Source organism: Dunckerocampus dactyliophorus, chromosome 19 (genome assembly GCF_027744805.1).
Source record: "Dunckerocampus dactyliophorus isolate RoL2022-P2 chromosome 19, RoL_Ddac_1.1, whole genome shotgun sequence".
NCBI classification, from domain to species: Eukaryota; Metazoa; Chordata; class Actinopteri; order Syngnathiformes; family Syngnathidae; genus Dunckerocampus; species Dunckerocampus dactyliophorus.
Genome location: NC_072837.1, coordinates 920,758 through 944,223, shown reverse-complemented (window position 1 = coordinate 944,223; position 23,466 = coordinate 920,758). Strand labels below are relative to the sequence as shown.

At 42.5% G+C, this 23,466-nt stretch overlaps 2 protein-coding genes across 4 annotated transcripts; both read left to right on the top strand.

Annotated features, from left to right (window-relative positions):
- The first annotated feature begins 172 nt into the window (after positions 1-172).
- sh3bgrl2 (SH3 domain binding glutamate-rich protein like 2) lies at positions 173-21,162 on the top strand. Of its 3 annotated transcripts, XM_054761346.1 has the most exons (17): positions 8,927-8,996; positions 9,080-9,139; positions 9,566-9,592; positions 9,689-10,009; positions 10,741-11,034; positions 11,105-11,419; positions 12,080-12,364; positions 13,066-13,380; positions 14,244-14,546; positions 14,608-14,916; positions 15,381-15,695; positions 16,759-17,067; positions 17,801-18,094; positions 18,159-18,494; positions 18,562-18,672; positions 19,729-19,813; positions 19,888-21,162. In XM_054761346.1, exons 2-17 carry the CDS (start codon positions 9,100-9,102, stop codon positions 20,036-20,038), a joined length of 3,810 nt encoding a protein of 1,269 aa, XP_054617321.1. In that variant the 5' UTR covers positions 8,927-8,996; positions 9,080-9,099; the 3' UTR covers positions 20,039-21,162. The 3 variants fall into 3 exon arrangements, 2 of the variants coding, with proteins under 2 accessions (XP_054617322.1, XP_054617321.1); XR_008566892.1 differs by lacking the exons at positions 10,741-11,034; positions 11,105-11,419; positions 12,080-12,364; ... (8 more) ...; positions 19,729-19,813; positions 19,888-21,162 and adding exons at positions 173-386; positions 3,002-3,187; positions 4,015-4,095 and having other exon boundaries at positions 9,689-9,810; XM_054761347.1 differs by lacking the exons at positions 8,927-8,996; positions 9,080-9,139; positions 9,566-9,592; ... (12 more) ...; positions 19,729-19,813; positions 19,888-21,162 and adding exons at positions 173-386; positions 3,002-3,187; positions 4,015-4,095; positions 6,839-8,917.
- A 153-nt stretch (positions 21,163-21,315) lies between these two features.
- Positions 21,316-23,224, top strand: zgc:153284 (uncharacterized protein LOC751696 homolog). The gene is made up of 3 exons (XM_054761356.1): positions 21,316-22,033; positions 22,113-22,280; positions 22,974-23,224. The coding sequence occupies exons 1-3, from the start codon at positions 21,842-21,844 to the stop codon at positions 23,034-23,036; spliced, it is 423 nt and encodes a 140-aa protein (XP_054617331.1). The 5' UTR covers positions 21,316-21,841; the 3' UTR covers positions 23,037-23,224.
- The last annotated feature ends 242 nt before the right edge of the window (positions 23,225-23,466 follow it).

Here is a 23,466-nt window from a genome sequence, read left to right as displayed (position 1 = left end):
CAGTCAAACAATATCTCAAATAAAACTAGTATGAAATATTCAAAATTGATAAATGTGTAGAAACCCTAAATATACGACGCGTTAAAGGAGAAAAAAGATGAAAATGACGTTCTGAGGTTTTATTTTGAAAATGAATACCGGAAGTGTATTCAATCTCGCTCGCGCGAGAAAGACGGCTGCTGATAGTCAGCAGCAGCGCACTCGTATAGTTAAAATAGTCGACTCGCTTATTTTTCTCGATCATTTAACACGTTGTCCTAAAAATACACCACTTTCACTGCTTTGTTGGGCGAAACTGTCGGCAAAATTCATCCACGCTGTGACCGTAATGTGGGTTTAAAATGGTCATCAAGGTTTACGTCGCCTCATCAAGTGGATCTGTGGCGGTGAGTGTTGTCCGTGCTGTCACTAATTTGGGTGTTTTTTCTTTGGAACTTTTGAATGTGGTGCGCAAACGCGCTTGTTAGAGTGCGGAAATAAACGTAAGTTAAATTATTGTCAGCAACTCATGTTCACTTGTTAATTGAGCCACTGCACATGCAGTCAAAATGATGACTAACTGTGATCATATGAGCCTAATATTGCAAAAAATTTATTTATTTATATTTATATATATATATGTGTATGTACATATATATATATATATATATAGCCTGCTTTTAACTACAACGGAATTATTTTACCTTGCCTGCACGTGAATAAATTAATTTATAGTATGGTTTACTTGGATATCATCACCTTTGCCAACATATAGTCTTTGATGTCATTGACAAAGGAAGAGTTTGAACTCGCATATATGCACTTGTATCACTGGACCACACATTACGGTATTGCACGCCTGAATAAGTTCTCCATTTGGGTCAGTTCCGCCAGTGCTGAGCTTGTGATTGCATTTGGCTCTGAATGCCTGGTGACTGGTTGGGGGGGGTTGAGGCCCTCAGCTGATTGGAAATGAAATGTGTGGGAAAAGAAAAGGTTGGTAAGAGACATGTATGTAGGAGAGAGAAATAAAACATGAAATCATCTGTTGCAAGCCTTACAGAAGCAGATTAGTGGGGCGGAAATCATCCGTGCCCAATAGATGAAGCGCAAATTAGGTTATGCCACGCTTGATATCGAACAGTGTCAAAAGAAATGAACCGCTTGTACAGGAAAAACTTCAAAACAATGATGACAGTGGGATTACATTACAGTCTTTCACATGAGCACGTTAAACACACTCCACTTAGCCACATTCTACTGAGCTATTCCACGTCACATCGCAGTAAATTTCATTTGAGGTTCTATGGTTATCATCGTACTTTCCCTCAAGTTTCTATTTGACTTTTAAGGCACTTTATTAAGTTGAAGTGCTCACCATGAACATGCTTGACAAACCTGAAGAGGTTTTCCCAGGGCATCCTCTATTTTAATGATTCTCAGCTGGTGGGTCAACCTATTTTGGCTGGGCAAAACCCACCCCGAAAATAATCTTGTGCTTTTAGTCTGAAGGGGATTTTCTATGCAATGGGGTGACGTCTATCAATACCCCTTAAGGTGGCAACAACGCTCTGTAGTGCCGTTTGAAGAAGACCAATGTTTGTTTGTTGTCTACAGCCATTAAGTTGTAGAATGTGCCGGGCCTGTCTCTGGTTGAGCCTGCCTGTATGCTTATTATATATCAAGTGTTTAAGTGGAACGTGCTTCTTGGTTATCTACATTCTTTGTTTGTGCAGTTTTAAGACTCTATAATGGAACTTCTGTGTCTTTGTATCTCACGTTCAAACTGCAGTCTTTTCATTAAATATAGATATTTCAGTCGAAAAATGTCCGCAATTGTCATTGAAAGGCTGCTGGTGTGTCCCGCAGCCAAACCAGTTGAGAACCACTGCTCTGTTTGTCCTCAGCAGCCCCGTTTTGTCCCCGTTTCTTTCTTGTAATGAAAGGATTAGTCCGAGTTAATCCCTTCATTTCACAGAGTGCTGTCAAACAATTGATGTGCATGCAGGGCTGCAGTTTGAGGGATACTATTTTGATATTTCATGAACGAGTGTTGAATTTCACATCAGTCTTTCACTCGGCTGGAAGAGAAGGCAATGTGTTGTTATTGCACTTGCACTTTAGGGTCAGGCTTGTTTGCGTGTGAGAGAGTACCGCACGACCCCGACTGGCAAACAATAGCTCCATTGTGGCCATCAGCATCCCAAAAATACAGTATACACAAGCCCATGTAATCTTATTACAGCAGAAAACCACCTAGTTATGACTGTTTGAAACTTTTTTTTTATTCAAATGTTTGTTTTACTTTTGTTGATTTATTCTGTGCATTTACTTTCACCTTGTAGTCAAAGACTGTTTGGCATTTTTTTTTATTTTATTTTGCTTATTTTTAATTAAAAAAAGAATTACATTAAATACATTAATTAAATAATTATTATCATTACATTTTATTTTATTATAAACATTTTCACAAGATTAAATAGGCTGTGTGGCAATATTATTATATTCTATTTTGTTTATTTTTAACATTTTAAATGAATTACATTAAATAAATAAATTACATTAGTATTACATTTAATTTTAGTTTATTAATATAAATATTTTTACAAGACTAAGTAGACTGTTTGGCAATTTTAGTATCTTCTAGGTTATTTTTAACATTTTAAATTAAATTACCTGAAATAAATACATTAAACTTTTTTTTATTAAATTGCATTTAATTTTATTAATATATATATTTTTACAAGATTAAGTAGTTTTAATTAATTTTATTGTATTCTATTTTGCTTATTTAAAACAAATTATATTAAATTAATTACATTAAATAAATAAATGTTATTATTATTTTTAAATTAAATAAAACCTATTTTATTAATATAAATATTTTGAAATGCGTTTAAAAAATAATAATAACATAGTGGGCCAGTACTAATGAGTTGGATGAGCTGGCAACATAAGCAGGTTCCACTACCCTTGTTTTGGGTCACGATGCATTCGCAATCTTTCCTATTTCCACCTCCAGGTGAAAAAGCACCAGCAATCAGTGGTGGGTTTCCTCGAGGCCAATCGTATCCGCTTCCAGGAAGTAGACATCACCATGCTGGAGGAGCAGAGGCTCTGGATGTACCGGCACATCCCTCGGGACAAGCAGCCGGCCAAGGGCAACCCGCTGCCTCCGCAGATCTTCAATGAGGATCGCTACTGTGGGGTAGGACTGCTTCTTTGGAGCTTCAACGTCCAGGAAGGTTTTCTTTTTACATGCGTTTGTTTTTTTATGGGCGACTTTCTGTGTGGTTTTTTTTGTTGTTGAGGATGTTCACAAAAATATTGAAGATAGGTTTAAAAAGTGTAGTGTTTATTCATTCTTTTTTTTTTTTTTTAATTCATCAATTTATTTTTGGTGAATCGCCAGCATTAATTTAGCTTTTTTTTATATGTAAATGTTTTGCTTTTTGGTTGATTTAGTCATATGCTTGTTTTTACTTTTTATTTCTTTTTGTCGAACCACCTTTTGAAGTTTGCTTTTGAAATTAATTAACAATTTATTTGTGATCCCCTACTTAATTAATGAATTTATTAATGACCACTTCAACTCTCTCTCTGCTCTGGTTTTAAGCGTTTTTATCTCCTAAAGCGCTACACGCAGTATGAAAAAAGGGATGACAAGACAAATATGAAGAGATTCTAAAAGCTTCCATTGTGCCTTTTATGCACATGACTCTTCCAGAGGGACGGTGATGGCACAAACTAGGTCAAGTCTATTTTGGTTATTTGGAGATTAAACTACCTTTTGACTGGCGGGCTGGTGAGTTCGCTCACACTCAACTCCAGAGTTGACACACGCCACCTCTGTAATCCTGTCGTAATCCCGTTTTCATGGCCGCCCGGGCAGATTATGTGGCGTCACTCTCACTGGTTGAAGTAAATCCACCATTACTCCCCGTAACAACATTGACTTACCGTAAAACCTGAAGCACCTTTCATCAAGGACGTTTTGATCTTACTTTGCCAACACCTCTCTCCCCTTCCTCACAGGACTATGAGGACTTCTTCCAGTCTAAAGAGAACAACACCGTGTTTGCATTCCTGGGCATCCGTCCTGGACCCTCCGTCAAGGTGAGCAAACGTCATTTGTTGTACGCATGACATAGCATCAACACCCCCTACATGAACATTACAATCACAAAACCCTTCCAACAAATAAGGAGATGAATTCAGTGGTCACATTCAACCTTGGGTACGTACACTCGGGTTATGGCTATTGCTAATACAGCCGTCCCTCGTTTATGGCGCTGATTTGGTTCCACACGATAAATGAATTTCTGCGATAAAGGATTCAATGTTATTAAATGGAATATTTTTGTAGTTAGAGCATAGCAAGACTTTGTAAATACGTTTTTTAAAATGATTAGAGCCCTGTAGACATTAAATAAATAACCCCTATAGTCACCTTTACACTCCTATTATTCTTTCGTTATACCACATTGTATTTGTACTTTATTTATCCCACCGCGGGGAAATTCACTATTGTGAACTAACAAGCTAGCGAGCTCACCAGTTCGCGTCAAATTTCAATCCATCCGTCCATCCATCCATCCATCCATTTTCTTCCGCTCATCCGGGAGGCGGGGGCAGCGGTCTCCGTAGGGAAGTCCAGACTTTCCTGACCCGGGCCGCCTCCTCCAGCTCCACCGGGAGGACACCAAGGCCTTCCCAGGCCTCTAGACGAGCCTTGAGAAGCTGAAGATGACAGACTTTCTTCTTGTATAGTCGGTGTGTCACGTGGTTCCGTATGTGTGTCACGTTTACAGCACCACACAGAGGTGTGCCTTGTGTATTACATCCTTTCCACCCAATGATCCGTTCCCGTCTGGATGCAACTATTTACTAATCCGCCACAGGGTGGACATGAATTTTTTTCAACTGGCCAAAAAAATAATCACAGGAACGTTTCCGTGTGGACAGGTCCTTAATAAGGTGAAAACATACCACTTCCACACGGAATTGGAGGAGAAGGTTGTTTTCACTCTCATGTGGGACATGCCATGGCTGACTTCATGACTTCATGCAGTGCTAAGGTCATGTAAGGTCATGCCTGATCATTGTTGTCATTACTGCCCCCTAGTGAGCAGAATGCTGCATATGAAGTAGCTTGTATGTTCCATGTTTTGACACGTAACAGACATATTCTCCCAGGAAACAGCCATCATTTACTCATGAATTCATTCCTGGAAAACCGCGATGTAGTGAGGGAGCGATAGTGGAAGCGTGATATTGCGAGGGACGCCTGTATGATGATGATGATGATGATGATGATGTACATTCCAAAACGTGCCTTTTAAAGATAAGCATATGAGAAAACTATTCCTTTTTCTACTCATAATGGGAAGTATTCGACCAGGAAACAACGATCGTTATTAGTTTTTGAAAAACTGCGACGGGGGGAGGGCGCCATGTTTGACCCGTGACGTAGCAAGACTTTCTTTTAAAGTTCTTTTTTTGAATGACTGAATTGAATGTAGATATTTTACATGCTTCATTACTTGTTCATTTAGGGAGCTTATCCACTTTTGAAAGCATCATCTACAGGATGTCTAATGTTTAGTAAGGACACGCCGTACACACAGTGCACTTCTTTTGATGAGCACTTTTACTCCACCGTCATGACTGTTTACAGCAGGGGTGTCCAAACTTTTTCCAGCGAGGGCCACATACTGGAAAATGAAAGGATGCAAGGGCCACTTTGATATTTAGTAAAGTAACACATTGAGATATGCTAAGAAGCTATACTGTATGGAACTCAAGAAAAAACTGCATTTCACCTTCGTAATATAGATGAAATGCTACAAAAATAATGTTTTTTTTCTCTATAATAATACAAGTTTATTCTTGTAGAATTGGGATTTTTGTTCTTCATTCGATTATGACTAATATTTAGACTTTATTCCCGTCAAATTACAGCTGCTTTTTCCATTTCTGCTGATTTTTTAAATTTTCCAACTGTTTCATTTCAGCTTTCCATTTGTACATTTTCTTCTCGTAATTCTAACTTTATATCTTTTAAAAGCAATAATGTATTTTTTGTTATTTCAACATTGTTACTAAAAGGATATTGATGCTCATTTTACAAGTTTATTCTCTTAAAATTGCAACTTTTTTCTCATAAGAAAACTTGTTTTTTTCTGAATATTTTGACTTTACTCTGGTAAAATTTCTGCTATTGATTTTTTGGTATAGTTTTCCAAATATTTCAATTTCTTTTCTTCTTCTGATATTTTGATTTTATTCCGATGTTATAAATTTTCCCCCTTCTTCCAAAAAGAACCTTTTTCATTGTTTTTACATAAAAAAAACTTTTTTCTTTAACATTTCAACTTCAAGCTACTAAAATGACATTTTTCCTCATTCTGTTACTTTATTCTTGTGAAATTGTGGCTTTTATTTCCTTTTAATTGATTTTCCCATTTTTGCTGCTGTTTTTGTTTAATTTTTTAAAAAGTTTCCTTGTTAAATTACATTTGTAGACCGATAAAATCACAGCCGAGGGCCGCAAATGGCCCCTGGGCCGCACTTTGGACACCCCTGGTGTACATTTTGATGGTTAGGGTTACCAAATCTGGTTCGTTGCCCTTAAGAAAGCACGACCAATCAGTTGGATTAATGTGGTTTTAGTTAGCATCGGTGTGGTGTAACACATAAGCATAAGACATACGTATAGAAGACATACATAAGACAGTATCAAGTATCCGATGCACTTTCTCCCGGGGTGACATGCAGCAGGGTCACACCACCGTTTATCTGCCTTCAAATGGAGAAATGCTAAGGAGTGTTTTTTGTTTGTTTTTGTTTTTAAATGCAGGATTTTGAATGTTAGGCGACAACACAGCGACCTCCTCCTGCGACCTCTCACTGTGTACGCCAGCGTGATGCCAAACACGGGATTTTGCCTTCTACATCCTCGTCAGACTTCAATATAAAACTTTCTGACCAAAAAAGGGAGGTTTACATTTGTGATGTGCGATACCGCTGATTTTGTTTCTGATCCAATACTGAATGATACTCAGGCGATACCGATCCGACGGCGATACTTCAAATTCAAAATCACCTAATGTGTATGGTAAATTGTAAAAAGTGGTGTATTCCTTATCACAGCATAAACAGTACAAGACATTTAATTAATGTATTCATTCAATAAATGACTCATTTAAATAATTAATTGAAATAAATACAAACATGATCAAATTCTATTAGTTAATTACATTTATTAAAATACAAATTTTAAATAAATACAAATTATATATTAAGTTTTACAAAATAGAAAGTTATTATATAGTAATATAAAATAAATTAAAAATTATTAAGTAATTATTAAAATTAATTACATTTATAAAAATTAACATTTAAAAGGATGTAAAATTCTATATTAAATTCTAAAAAAAACTACACGATAAATTTATTAAATTCATATAAATAAATAAAGTACTTTAAAAATGATTAATTCAAATAAATTAATAATTGAAGAATTAATTGAAGTTATTTATTTATTTAAAACCCTGAAGTTTATTGAGGTGTATAGCCAAGCTAATATACAACAACAGAAAAAACGTTAACAGAATCGTATGGAATGTGAAAATGGTATTTTAAACAATAAGATAAGAAAATGAGTAAAATAATAAAACCATTAAAAGAAATGATTAATACGATCGGTCAGCCTTTCAACAAACGTTACCTCAAGTGACTCAAGGATCAAAAGTATCGCTATTTGGACTTGAGAATGGATTTTAGAGCCTGAAGCGCTGGTTTGGGAAGTATGGACGTTTCAGTGTGGAGCCGCACATCCCCAGTTCGCATCACATCCTGCAGACCAGCGTAGAGAAGTGTTAGCTAGCCTCGTGTAGCGTCGTTTACCAGCTTCACCACTAGAGGCACCACCCGTTTGTGCTTCCCCCCCACTTGCTAATGGAAATGCTATGTCCAGTAGGATACGTGGTGGTGGTCTGTTTTGGTGGGGCCACATTAGATCGTGCAAGTGTACCTAATGTTGTGTCTGTTCTTCTTTCCTGCGTGCTGTGCCATGTGATCAGAAACACCATGTGACTTTTTACGTTTGTCAGGTGAAATCATCACATTCTTCCTCCATCAGTGTTTCAAAGCCAATTAAAGTTTCTACGTGTACGAGAAGGGACTCGTGTTTTCTTTGTTTGTGATGCCCGACGAACAATCAAATCCAATAAGATCAACGTACACTTGAGGCCACCTGTTGCCATTTTTGGGTCCTGTCGGGACCTCGATGGAGGTTCGGGAGGTTACCCACACCTCCCGCACTGTAAATTTGAGGTTGAAGCCACCTGAAACAAATGAGAGCTGCGGGCCTGAAACAAGTCATAAAATCCTACGTGTGCACCAATAATGGTAAAAATCACACTTAGAAAGTCAGAAACAGGTTTTGGATGATCGAACTCCAAAGAGAATCCGTTCAGTGATGTTGACTCCTACCGATCCCGATAAACAAGTGACTTTATTGGAAGATTAGTCAACAAGCAGGTTTCTTTGGAAGATTTCGCAACACTTTGCAGACAAATGTGCCCTTTGACTGGACGCTGGCATATACTGGAGTCCCGCTTGCCCTCTTGTCCCGCACGGGTCCTCACTTCCCATCAAAATGTTGCACACACGCAAGTCTGCAATGATTTACCCGGGAATCAATAGAGGAGTTCAACTTGCTGCTTCCATTAAAAAGCTGTTTTGCAAATAAAAGATGCCCACAAGGCTAAGGTTGCCTCCTTTTCACGTCTCGAAATGAAAGCCAGCTTCTCTCACCGCCGTGCTGTCATCACACTTCATCTGCGGTTCATTTACATGCTGTAGTGCAGATATCGGGTCAAATCATCTCCTCTCATCCTGTGCTCTTAATGATTGATCCTAATGTCAACATGCGTCCTGTTAGCAGCGCGGGTCCAGACTCTTATTGGGAACAAGCGACTGCATGTTTACGCGGGCGCCAGTGGATGCGACAGGTATGATTTATGCCCTTACGTTTCCCATCAGTGGAAATAAAACCTTACCGTCTCTTTCACGTTCTGCTTTCTTCCCCCCCAAGTGTGGCTACGTTGAAGGCACATGATGAGCTTCAAAAAGCTGCTTGTTCATCTGTCAGTTGGTAAGTTGTCCTTCTGTCCTTCCTCAAAACACGCTTGTTGTTTGGAAACGTTACATCTATACACATTCATCCAATGTCAATGTGAATTGAATTCAATATAAATATTTACTAACATGATATATTGATCCATAATATAATCCCATTACAATTACTGTATTAAAGAATCAATAATTGAATGATAATAAAATAACGTATCGGTACAAATAATAAATCATGATTAAAAAATGTCTTAGAGTATACTATTAGTAACAACTGCAAATATTAAATACAGATAGAAATATTATCTTTGGCACACCTCATGTAGCGTAACTGAATGAGGTCTTTAAATATTAGGAAGAACCCCCCCAATGGATTGCACAGGTGACATTCACATCCCGTTAGGAAGATGAAGAATACGTCTCACTTTGCTGTCTGTTTTTGTCTTAGGTCTTCTCAGTCTGTTGCTGAGTTCAGGTCAGTGTTTTGCCAAAAACAAAATCAGTTTGAATATTTCAGAAGCCTTCACCTAACAGATGCTTGTTCCTTGTGTTCTTTGTTCTTGTTGGCCAGAATGTGACCGTGAAGTCAGACTGGTCGGAGGCGGGTCGTCGCGATGCTCCGGCAGGCTGGAGGTCTTCCACGGCGGCGTCTGGGGGACGGTGTGTGACGACCACTGGAGCCACATCAACTCCGACGTGGTGTGCCAGGAACTGCAGTGCGGCTCCACCCTGGCGTCCAAAAAGAGCGCCTATTTCGGGGAGGGAAAGGACCAGATCTGGCTGGACGATGTGGAATGCACCGGGAAGGAGCTGTCCATCCTCAAGTGCCCGCACAGGCCCTTTGGGGAGAACAACTGCGGGCACAGTGAAGATGTCGGTGTGGTCTGCTCTGGTGTGTCTTGACTCACTTGACTTTGTAAAGCTCATCATGCTGCTGATCACACGCTGGTGCTGGACGCACTTCACAGGGCTCGTGCCAGATTGAATTTCAACGATTGTGGCTCATTTGTACACATTGGTGGTTGAACCACTACTCTGTATTAAATGTAAAATACTGTACATATTAGAAACATATTTACTGGGGCCGCACTGAAATGAAAACGATACTGTGAGAACCGAGTCTCATTAACTCAATTATTAAGTCAAGTTTTCATTTTATGCTACAAAAACAGTCAATACAATACTGAAATTCCAATTTTACAAGAAAAAATAGAATATACAATGTGAATGAAGTGGGAGTTCTACAAACAGAAGTGCTGTAATTTGATGGGGAAATGCTTGAGCGTATTAGGAGGGAAAACACGAACAAACAATACGAGAATAAAGTTGTAATATTTGAAGAAGTCACTATTTCACACAATGAAGGATGGAATGTTAGGAGAAATAAGTTGGAATCACCATTTTTGCCACAAAAAGAAGAAAAATCAGCATAACGTCGAATATTGTGAAAAATAACAAATCCGTTTTATGACGAAATGGTCATAATTTGATGAAGATAAAAGTAAACAGCCTTTTATCGCAAAAATAATCATAATTTTCAAGAAAAATCATTTGTAATTTGACAGGAATGAACTTGCAATGTTACGTCACAGTATAATAAAAAAGTCTTTGACTCGTTTGCAGATCACGTGAGAGTTAGCCACGGAAACAACCGGTGTAGCGGCCGACTGGAGATCTACCTGGGGGGCCACTGGAGCAAGGTGTGCAGCAGCGAGTGGAGCCAGGTCGAAGCTGAGGTGGTCTGCCGGGAGATCGGCTGCGGAAAGCCTCTCGCTTCCACGGATATTCTGGATTTTGGAGAACTGCGTGAAGCCTCCGGGGTCAATAGCAAGTGCTCGGGGAACGAGAGCTCCATCTCTCAGTGCTCGCATGAATCCATGAAGGGGGACTGCGTCGTCGCCAGCGTCCACTGCTCCAGTGAGTCGGCCGTGTCGATTGGTTGTTGATGCGCATGCGTTTCACCGTGTGCTTGCTTTCGCCCGCGCAGACAGCCAACCTCTTCGGCTGGTCAACGGGACAAACAGGTGCTCGGGACGAGTGGAGATCTTCTACCAGGACCAGTGGGGGACGGTGTGCGATGACAAATGGGGGCTACAGGAGGCGGCTGTCACCTGCCGTGAGATGAACTGCGGGGCTCCGCTGGCTGCCAAGTACCACGCCTTCTTTGGCGCCGGCAGCGATCAGATGTGGTTAGACGAGCTGGAGTGCACCGGCCACGAGAAGGCCCTGGTAGACTGCCCGCACAGAGGCTTCGGGGAGCATGACTGCAACCATAATGAGGATGCTGGTGTGATATGTTCAGGTGACGACTGGTATACATTATGGTCATCTGCAGCCATGCATTTTTAGTTGTGTAAATGCAAGCTTCCGGTTGCTCATTCAAAACTCAATTGAAAATCTTCCCAAAATTCACCCTTTTCCTTACAACTGGTTTTTATTACCTGCAACTGCTGCCACGTTTCTCAACCCATCCTAGCCATTCCAACATCCAACCGTTCAACACGTTCAGCACATTCAGACTAGCTATATTGATACTGGAAAAAGGTGTTAGCATGCCAATGTTTACTTGCATTTTTAGTTATTTTCATGGGTAGACACATACACAGTATAAACGCTTAGCGCTATCATGCTCGGTGTTAGCATACTAACGTTAGCACACCAGCATTGCTATCATTTTTAGCCATTTCCATAGCTAGACATACTATTCTACATGCTATCATGCTAACATTAGCATAGTAGCATTTTTAGCCATTTTAATAGCTAGACACTTTTATAAACATTTACCACTCTTATGCTAGGTGTTAGCAGTGCTAGCATGCTAACATTGGCAATCTGAATATGTAGATAGAATAAATGTAAGGGGAGGGTAACTATGACGCTTGGAGGAGGTCTGCGCTCTCCGAGTGTTTTTCTGGTTGTTTAAATACAAGCTTCCGGTTGTTCTATATTCTTTTTTTCCCAGAAACACTCCGATTGACCAACGGGACGACGCACTGCTCAGGCCGACTGGAGGTCTTCCACAACGGCAACTGGGGCAAACTGTGCAATCACAACTGGGGCACCAAAGAGGCCAAAATGGTGTGCGAGGAACTCGGCTGCGGACCTCTTTCCAAAACCGCTGAGTACTTTGGCGACAGCGATCTCGCTGCACTCAGGGGCGCGTGCCCGAGAGATGCCACCTCGTTCTCCCAGTGTTCCGTCGAGGGAACCTCCGACACATGCAGAGGGGTGTCGCTTTCATGCGCAGGTAACCTTCGGACATTCTTAACCGTCATTGGAAGTGTAAAACGAAGCGCAGGCGTCACTCGTTTATCGGTTAGTTGTTTCCAGGGTGTACCCCGCCTGTCGCCCAAAGTCATCTGGGATAGGCTCCAGCATGCCCCCGCAACCCTAATTAGGAGAAGCAGCATAGAAAATGGATGGATGGATGTTTCCAGACCCGACCGCCATAAGTGAATTTCCACATAGTAGGATAAATGGAATATTTTCATAGTTACGGCATAGAAAGCCTGTTTATGGTCTTCTAAATACGGTTTTTAACATTAGTAGAGCCCTCCAGAAATGAAATAACACCCCTATAGCCACCTTTACATTCCTATTACCCAACATAGTAGATTAGGCGCACTAAGAGGTACATTAGTGAGTGATGAGAATATGCACTTATTGTTTGAATGAGTTAGTTTGTTTAGACCACGCGGACGCGCACATTAAAGATGATGTGTGATGTTTGGAGCGTCCGCCAACGCCAAGTGTCTTTCCGAGGATGAACTGGAGACGTGTTTGTGAGTTGGAGGTACATACATAGTGTTGGATCAAGTCATGAAAGAGCGTCAGACTGGTGTGTGGACGCTACACTCCGTCTGCCGTCCTCTGCCATCCTCTCTGCAGAGAGGCGTGGCTCAAGTAGCCGTGGCTCATCGATGTATTGTGCTTTGGTAACATCCTCAGGTACTCCATCGTTAAAGCTCGTCAACGGCACGGACCGGTGCTCCGGCAGGGTGGAAATCTTCCACGACGGCCAGTGGGGGACAGTGTGCGACGACTCCTGGGACATCAGGGACGCCCAGGTAGTGTGCCGAGCTATGGACTGCGGGACGGCCATGACGGCCAAACACGGCGGCTTCTTCGGCGAAGGCACCGGAGATATCTGGCTGGATGACGTGGAATGTGTGGGCAACGAGTCGTCGCTGGCCCACTGCACGCGTTCCCCCTTTGGAGATAATAACTGTGGTCACGCTGAGGACGCTGGCGTGGTGTGTTCAGGTGAACAGGGATTTGGGATGCTGATCCACTGCATTCAAGGAAAAGTGCCCACCATCACAATCCTTATATGAAAAATGACCACACGTCTTTCCCTTCTCCATGCGTTGTAGAGCTATAACAACAGCTAAAAAGAGGCAGCTCATGAATGCACGTAATGGGCCTCACCTATTCCGCCCGCTATTAAAACGATCCATGCTGAGAGCGGGTAGTAGCAGACATTCATCATTACATGGAATATTTACACTATTTTGCTGTATTTCCCTCATTTTAAGCATTAGCGGAACTTCCTTCCTGGGCGCATTGATTTCACGTAGCGACATAGAAAGGAACGCCACACCTAGCGTTGACTTTTCCAAACTCGGCAGCAGTGGAGCAGGTGGTGACCTGAAGCGTTATGAACAAGTGTGTGGTGCAACTAGTTGCTAGCCGGCTAGTAGCTAGCCACGTGGTTTGGCGAGGCAAGGTGTCACTACGCCAGCAACGTAGTTATTGGGCGTAACAGCGTTAAGCAACGTCGCTGTAGCGTGGTGAATATGCAGGTCACATGATGGAAATGGAGTGTTGTAGCGTTTTGGAGTAGGTGGGGTCGGCACGTCCCATTACATGCATTCTTAGCCACCTCTTTTTAGCTGTTTTTATGTCTTTAGAATGCATTTAAAAGAGAAAGACGTGTGTGGATGATGGGCACTGTTCCTTTGTAGCTCCGGGCCATATGGGCATTTAAGCCAGAAGCCCCCACAGCCTTTAAGACAACCTGCACAGCACAGCTTGACATTAACTTCATTCCAAGTGTAAAAAGAAGTGAGCTGCTATAGTGTGTAGTATTTCCAACCACAGTCCTGATGGACTCCTTGCTCCCCCAGCCACCATCCGACTGATAAATGGCACCGACCAGTGTTCGGGGCGGGTGGAGGTGTTCCACAACGAAGGCAGATGGTCGTCGGTCTTTAACGTCAACTGGGGGATGAACGAAGCGGCGGTGGTGTGCAGAGAGATGAACTGCGGCGACCCCGTCAAGACTTCGGGCTCATTCGGGCGCAGCGGCGACGTACGAGGATACAAGGTCAGCTGCGCTGGCAGGGAGAATTCCCTCACCCGGTGCACGCTGAGGGATTACGACCGCAGCGGCCACGATCTCATCGAGGACGCGTCTGTCGTATGCTCAGGTAAACGACCTCACCCCAAAGCGCATCATCACGCCTGCATGTGCGTGCATCCCGTCCGCAGGCAACGTGAGGCTGGCGGGTGGACCCCACCGTTGCGTCGGGAGAGTGGAGTTCTACGAAAAAGGCCAGTGGGGCAACGTGTGCGGTGAAGTGTGGGACATGATAGGCGCCACCGTGGTGTGCCAACAGCTGCACTGCGGCAAAGCTCACCAGATCACCACGATGGAGGAGTACGGCCACGGCTCGGGACACACCTGGATCGACCAGATGGAGTGCAAGGGCATGGAGTCCACGTTGGCCCAGTGCCGCCGTACTCCATTCCTGGACAGAAGGTGTAACGCCACGTCCATTGCTGGCGTCATCTGCACAGGTATGACGAGCTGGATGAATGTCCTTCCTTCCTGTCATGACAATATTTTGGGAACCTATCCCCCGCGATAAACGAGGGAACACTGTAGCTTGTTGCTAGGTTTTTGGTAACTAGAACATTTAGAGGTCAGACCTTTGTGTGCTCAACGTGGGATATTTCCCGCCAGCAGCCTCGTTCTGCTGTTTTTAAGGATCCGCTGCCAAAGACGCTCGTCCAAGATCCCCGATGTGAGCTCTGGCATGTTGGCATGTCAGTCATGGGCCACCAATTGGACTAGACTGTTTTCTGCTAGAAGGCCAAACAGGAAAGTGCAGATGACACAGTAATGATGCCCCAGCATTGCCTCAAAGCGCTTACTAATCATCCAATCAGATTGCTCTGAATAATCACCTATGCCGCTCACAACCACCAGGCGGCGCTACTGTATAAACTTGTCTCGCTGCTTTTGTTTTCTCACTCCACAGACAGCCTGGGGGTTCGTTTGGTGAACAGCGATGTCGGGTGCACGGGCAGAGTGGAGGTCCAGCATGGCGATGTTTGGCACTCGGTGTGCGACGCCACCTGGGACCTGAGCAAAGCTCAAGCGGTGTGCGAGCATCTCGAATGTGGCCGAGTCGTGAGCGCTCCCGGCGGGGCGCATTACGGCCGGGGCAACGGACCCGTGGTGGAGGCGGACGACTTGTGTTTTGCCAACGGCACGGCTCTTCAGCAGTGCTCACGTGGAGGCTTCAACAAGTCGACGTGCGGGCACGAACGTGATGCTGGTGTTTCCTGTGCAGGTTTGCTGCTTTTTATTCACATTCTAACAGTAGAAATTGGATCCTTTTGACATTTTTTGTCTGATAGATTCACCGACATTCAAAAGACGCCATTATTAGAATGTGGGTCGTTTTGTTTTGTCAGAACATGCACCCCTACCGGGTTGCCTGTGCTGCTATTTTTCTGACAAATACACCACTCGGTGGCGCCATGAGTCAGGTTGACTTGAAATTTCTCACACAGCTCATTCGCTAATTTACAAAACACCGACGGTAACTTCAGGCACTGTATGTAATACAGTACATGCTAGCATGTGTTCCAAGGCATTTGACCACAACCTGCAAATGTCGTTGACTGTAAGGCAGGGGTGTCCAAAGTGCGGCCCACGGGGAATTTGTGGCCTGTAGCTGTTTTTTTTATTGTTTTTTTAAAATATAATTTAACAAGAAAACGTTTTTTTCAAATCAGCAAAAGTGGAAAAGTCAGCAGTAATTTTACAAGAATAAAGTCAAAATACTAAGAGAAACAAGTTGTAATCTAACAAAGCTAACAAACTCATGTTGGAATATCATGAGGAAAAATAACACCTTTCTACTAGCATAAAGGCATTATTTTTTAAGTCATAATATTTGGGAAAAAATCAAACTGTATAAAGTATTTTTGGAAAAATATTTTTGGAAATGTTATTATTTTTATTTGGAATTTTTTTGCGGAAAAATTCTAATGTTCCGACTATAAATATGTTGTGGGAATAAAGCCATTACGAGATGAAAATCTACAAGAAGAAAGTGGAAACAGTCTGAAAATATTTGTTTAAAAAGCTGCAGAAATGAAAAATAGTCCAAATATTAATTAAGGATTAAAGTCATGAATCTTTACAAGGATTTTTTATGAAGTAATTGTAAGCAATGAAGAAATATATGAAATATTTTGATATTTTTTCAAAAGCAAAGAGTGAGGTTGATACTAATATTGGTACTAATCATGCATATGTTGCCTTACAAGATATCAGTCATCCATTTCCAGCCACGCATGTGAAGTTGAGAGAAGTCGTATTAAAGAGTTTTGTGTCTCCACGTGCAGCCAAGGTGAGGTTGGTCGGCGGCTGGAGTGGATGCTCCGGCCGGGTGGAGATCTTCTATCAGGGCGAGTGGGGGACCGTGTGTGACGACCAGTGGGAGATGGTCAATGGCGACGTGGTGTGCAGGCAGCTGGGCTGCGGCCACGCCGTGTCCGCCCCCATCAGCGCCCACTTTGGCAGAGGCACTGGCCCCATCTGGCTGGATAATGTGGAGTGCGCGGGCGAGGAGGCGGCCATCACGCATTGCCGCCATCAGGGATTTGGGGAAAATAACTGCGGACACAGTGAGGACGCTGGTGTTATCTGCTTGGGTAAGACACCTGGATTGTGGTGGTGGTGTTATTTTTCATTTTAGTGGGGGTGGGGGTGGGGGGGGGTTGAACTCCTGTTTCCATACTGGTGTCTTATTGGCTAGAGTTGCTGTATTGTTGGCTCTGGCAAAAAAGTACCGATGCGTAGAATCCGTTATTCAGTGTTACCTTGGGTTTTGTTACTAATTTGTTTCAAAAGGTGTGACAAAAACTGAAACATACAAAAATGGAGGCATTATTTGCCAAAGGAAATAATGGTAATCCAATTCATTTGTTCCAGATATCAACAAAAAAGATATTTTGCAAATGTGAAATATATTAAATAGTCCTTTGTCACCTCTTTTATTGAAGTGCTGGCACTTTCTTTGGCCCCATGGCGGGTTATTTAGCAGTCACACAGTAGAACAATGCATGCAGAGTGAGTCAGCAGCGCGCAGGCTGCTTTGTTTGGGCACTTGACTTGCCAAGGATGCAGTACAGGGAAAAGGGACTAGTTATGTGTAGTAAGTATGCCAGGAGTGTCGCCAGATGAAAACGTGATGAGATTTCACGTTTGGAGAAAAGCTGCATCATGCAACAGGGCAACCGAAGCCAATCAGGTTGTGAAGTACGGCGTCGCTGCTGTGTGCGGTGATAAATTCCAGCATCAAGGCTAGATTTGGGACAGCACACTTCCAATGCGCTGTTGTGGCACCTCTGAGGCAATCAATCTGTTGGTACTGATATCTGCTAGGTTCTCTGGAGAAGCCTCAGGTGACGGTGAGTCCATCTGTGGAGGTCAACTGGGGCGACAGCCTGGAGTTCACCTGCAGCATCCTGACGGAGCACATGGGCGGCACCTTCCTCTTGAAGAAAAGCCAAGGCTTGTTTAAAATCCAGAAGTATTCCGAGAACGAGGCTGCGACCTTCATGCTCCACAAAGTCAACTTCAGCCACCAGGGCTCGTACTTCTGCGAGTATCAGAAGAAGCTGTCAAATAACTTCATCTACTACCCTCAAGGGAATCCAGTGGAGATCACCGTCAAAGGTGCTGCGTCTGTTTGCCCTTCTGCGGACAAATCCAGTACATAACCTCCGTCTCTAATCCCTAGTGTCGCTGGAGAAGCCGTTCATCACCATGACGACCTTCCAGGTGATGGTGGTCTACAGCCCGCAAGAGGTGTCAGTCACGCGAGGGAGCAGCTTCTCCATCACGTGCTCTGCCCACTCCTTGTACTCCAAAGGCTTCTTCTACCTGAAGAACACAAACACAAACAGCTCCGTCACAAAGCCGGCGTTTGGACACTCTGTCTTCTACCTGGCCTACTTTGAATTCCCCGAGATAGAAGACAAACACCAGGGAGCCTACGTCTGCATCTACGCTGTCAACATCTCCTCCAGGGTTTTTTGGTCCACTCCCTCCCAGTCGCTGTATGTCAGTGTTGTCGGTAAGATCCAAAGAGATCAAGCAGAGCTTCGTGTCCGCCACTCAAACTAATGTTGCCACCCCCGCAGCAACATCGTCTTCGTCGGTGGTCTCAGGACTTGTGATTGGGCTGGTGCTGCTGCTGCTGCTGCTTCTCATCGTGGGTTATCTGGTGTGGAGGAGGAGGAGGCAGCATGCTGGTAAGGGAAGCTTTCATATGCAGTACATACGTAAACTCTATACTGTACCGCACATCCTCCCTATTTGCCTTTCGGGACCACCCACAGCTGGTGGAAAACCACGAGTCTTTGAGACGTTTTGCAGCACACAACTATGGTGCGTTCAAGAACTGCCGAACACAGTGCGTACTTTCATGCTTCACCATTATCAGTGAAGCATGAATACATAAACGTACAAACTGGGGGAGATTTTTTAGCAGGGGTACTTGTATACTGTACATTTTCCCGCCATTATCATGGACGTAAAAATGACTACCGACTTACGGTGAACGTGATGTCTTTTCCGTGGAGGAAAAAAAGATATTTTTGAAGAAAAAAAAAATTTGGAAAAATATTTTCTTTGACCAAAAAGCTGCAAATTTGCAGGGTTGTGAATGCTGAAATGCAATCCTGCAGGGATCCACTGGACAAACACTGCAAACGTGTCTCGTGAATAAGTTACTGCAACGTTACAAATCAAATGAATTGTGTGTCATGTATTTTACAACAATTATAAGCATTCTGTTTTATTTACATGTTTTATCAAATATTAGCATTTATTGTTATTCTTATTCATAAATAATAAATACAAATAATAAATATTGTAATTTTATCAAAACAAATTTTTTCAGTTTTTTTTTATTTGTATAGAATTTTATGAAATTTTCAATGATTGTGGTAAAAATATTAAAAAAAAAATGATAGTAATAATGGTTAATATATATTTTTTTAATAAAATATTATTGTTATTCTTATGAATAAATAATAAAAAAAATAACAAAAACATAAAATAATGATAGTAATGATCCAGTAATGATTTTTATTAATGTATTTATGATGATTATTTTTCTAAGAAGCGGTATAGAAAATGGATGGATGGATGGAAATAAAAAAAAACAGCTGTCTTGCAATGAATGCCTCATACTGTCTGAGGTTGGTTCATCCATTCATTCATTTACCTTCCTGCTGCCTAGTAGGTGTATTCATGTTGTTTTCATGACTTTGGTGTCTTTTTTCCCCGTTTGCTCATCCTGTCAGGCACCGTGGTTCAGTTCAGTAACAGGTTCGGAGGAGCCATGAAACCGCAGTCGGACGAACGAGGCAACAGAGCGCTCGACGGCGGGTAAGGGGAAGAGAGATTTTGGAACTCAAAATGACACCACACCCACGTCACCGTCTCCATTTCTCTCCCTCAAGAGACCGGAACCCGCCCGTGAAAGAGCGAGGAGCACGCCGCCTGCAGGAGGAGGACAAGGCTGCTGATGTGGACTTGGAGAACTCCGTGGAGGAAGTCCCAGAGGACCTGGCGGGCCGAGTGTGTTACGAGCTCGAACCACTTGTTCTCTAAAAACGTGGACATCATGTGGCGACATGACGCAAACGATGAGGCCTTGTTTACACTCAGTACACAACGGACACTTCATTAGGTACACGTGTGGCATGTGATGCCATCCAGAACACGTTTGTGCCTACTATTCCTATTCATCGATGTCGTGTCATTGCAAGCCTTCACATTCACATACCTTCACATTTTTACAATATAGTCCGTTCAAAGATCCTCTACGTGACGGGAATTCTGTTTTTTTAGGACCTGCTACACAAACGCTAGTCAAAGATCCTCTATATGACAGCCGTCTGCCGTTATTAGCAATATGCTGTAAAACGCTGGTGAAAGATCCTCTATATGATAGAAACAAACTGCTGTTTTTGAGGTCGTGTTTCAAAAATTATAGTCATAGATCTTCTATAAGCCATGGACACTCTGCTGTTTTTTTAAGACCAACTTTAAAAACATTTATCAAAGATCCTCTATATGACAGTACCCTGGTGTGTTTAGGAATCTGCAGCAAAAACCCTGGTCAAAGATCCTCTATATGACAGGAGCACTCTGCAGTTTTTGAGGACCGACATCAAAAACACTATTCAGAGATACTCCATAAGCCAGGGACACTTTGCTGTTTTTTATTTTTACTTACTTTAAAAACACTTTTCAAAGATCCTCTACATGACAGTACCCTGGTGTTTTTAAGAATCTGCAGCAAAAACTCTGGTCAAAGATCCTCTATATGACAGGTGCACTTTGCAGTTTTTTTAGGACCTACATCAAAAACATGATTCAGAGGTCCTCTATAAGCCAGGGACACTACCAATGAATAGTCCATCGTGTTAGCTTGTGAGGGTGTACCTAATGAATAGTCCAAATGCTGACATGTGCTTCAGTGAGGTTGTTAAACAAACCTGGAAGTGGTTTGACATATTTTTCCCTCTTGAGCGAGATTGAAATGAAACACGTTTTGCTCATATTTTGTATTTGTTTTTCCAGAAAGAGAACGTCAGTCATGAAGCAGATGATTCCATGCATGTCAGTGATATCTTTGCTTTGCTTTGTATATTGTTGCATCGTGTTGTTTGTTGTCGCTGCAGTTGTACGTGCCAACCAATAAATGTGTCTTTCCTACAGGGCGTGCTTGACATTGCCACATAAGATACTGTATGTTAATACTAGGGGTGTACGGGAATTACGACATCATACAGATAAAGTGGATAACATTATTTAAAAAAAAGAAAAAACGCTACACTGTGGTTCCCCTACTGTGCTGGTGAGCAAATCAAGCGCTCACTGCCTGTGATGTTAACGGCCTGTTGTAACGTCACCTGAGCTTACTTGTAAACAGTCACTAGCAGAGGAAGACATTTTGCGTGCTAGTTGCTCCAAATGCTCCGCGATGAGGGACAAAAAAAACAACCATCAAGCAAACAAAAAACCTTATCAGCCCCCTGATAAGGTACCACGGCGTTTGAAAAGTGCAAAAGGTTTGCCAGAGACCTCCTTCGTGGCGTCACACAGGCTGCTCGGAGCATGTGCCCGACTACAGTGCACCTTGCTGGGCCACAGCAGGTGGCTCCCTCCGCTCTTTACTCTGGTTCTGCTGATAGCAGTGATGTGGTCGTGGTAGTGTCATGATATTTGATCATCAACGGGTACAGTTGGTCAAATCCAAATTTGTTTGAGTCCGTCCTTCTTCCAGGTTTGCACAAACTACAGTTCAATTAAAACTTTACAAAGTAGATCAAATCAGGTATCGGTTTGAAAAAAAGATATTGTGCATCTGTAGTTAATACTAAAGCACTTTCTTATGCATCCACTTACATGTGTGTGCACGTGTGTGTGCGCCAGCATGCCACGACTAGTCAGATAAGTGGGCGTGTCCCTGCACTCAGGTATGTCCCGTCCAAACCTGCTTACCTTGTTTACTTGCTCAGCCAAGCAGCACAACACACCCTGGTACCTGCAGCCATGTCCGTCATTGTGTATTATTCCAGCGTGAGCAGTAACCTTGTGGTACAGTATTCCACACTTGATCTGCACACTTCTTGCTAGAAACTTTTATTCACGGATCTTGCCGCCTCCTTTGGTGCAGATGAAGAAACAGCAGTCCAGAGTGTTTGATGTCCTGGAGTCCAAGAACATCTCCTTTGAGCAAGTGGACATTGCCCAGGATGCTGCAGATAAAGAGTTAATGAGGAGCAGAGCGAACAACCCCACCGCGCTGCCCCCTCAAATCTGCAACGGGGACGTCTACTGTGGGGTAAGACCAGGGGTGCCGTATGGGGGGAGGGGAAGTTAGACGGGTAAAAAAAATACAGGTGTGGTGACAACAGCTATCTATGGGGCCCAGAATTCCTGGCGACGCCCCTGGGTAAGATACGTAAATGCTGATATGGCTTTTTTTTACCGTATGCAGGTGTTTTGATTTAGCAGTTTGCTCGCAAAGTAACGCCCTTCCTGTCTGGTAGTCACGGCTGTGTGTGGGAACATGGACTAAGTCAATATTTGAAGACTTGATACCACACCCCGAAACGACTTCATTGCTTCTGTGCCAGAAAGGATGCTGGTTCAGCATGTGCTGTCTTAATGTAGCCATCTATTGAAATTCCAAACTTCAATCTAAAAAAAAGATGGCCGTTTTATGTTTGTATTCTTTTTTTTTTGTTGTTTTGTCCGGGTACTCCGGTTTCCTCCCACATTAAAAAACATGCATGTTAGGTTCATTGGCAACTCTAAATGGTCCATAGGTCCGCCTCTCACCCGAAGTCAGCTGGGATAGGCTCCAGCATACCCCTCCTAGTGAGGATAAGCGGCATAGAAAATAGATGGATGGATAACTCATTTCTTCAAATGGGACACAGCCTTCCTACAATGTGGTTGTACAAAGTGTCATTCATGTATACTTTTATTTTATATCTAAATGTTTTTCATGCACTTGTTGTTTTCCATTCAGGATTATGAGGCATTCGAAAGTGCAGTCGAGGACGGCCAATTGGAGGCGTTTCTCAAACTCTGACCAGCCTCTGCATTCCACTTTATTTCTTCATTGTCAACTACTTGGTCTGTTTATTTTGTCGTTGTTGTGTTTGTTCTGTTGCTGTCAGATGCTCTAAAATCAACTTAACTTGTTTTATTTTTCTGTCAGGATAACAGCTGGAATCTGAAAATAAATACTTGAAAAAGAAAATAAACAAAATGATTAAAAACGACTGGACCTTTGCCTACAAGACTTGCTTACAATAAATAACATTGTGATGCAATGTTTACAGTGCATTACAACATTTACTAAATATACATATTTTACAGATATTACATTTTCTATAAATAAAATATATATTATATATACAGTATAATATTTAATATTTTATGAACACTCCCAAAGGCCATGGGTAGTTTCATTACTGCTCACTATGTATACATTTCATTGTCTTTATTTTGTACAGGTA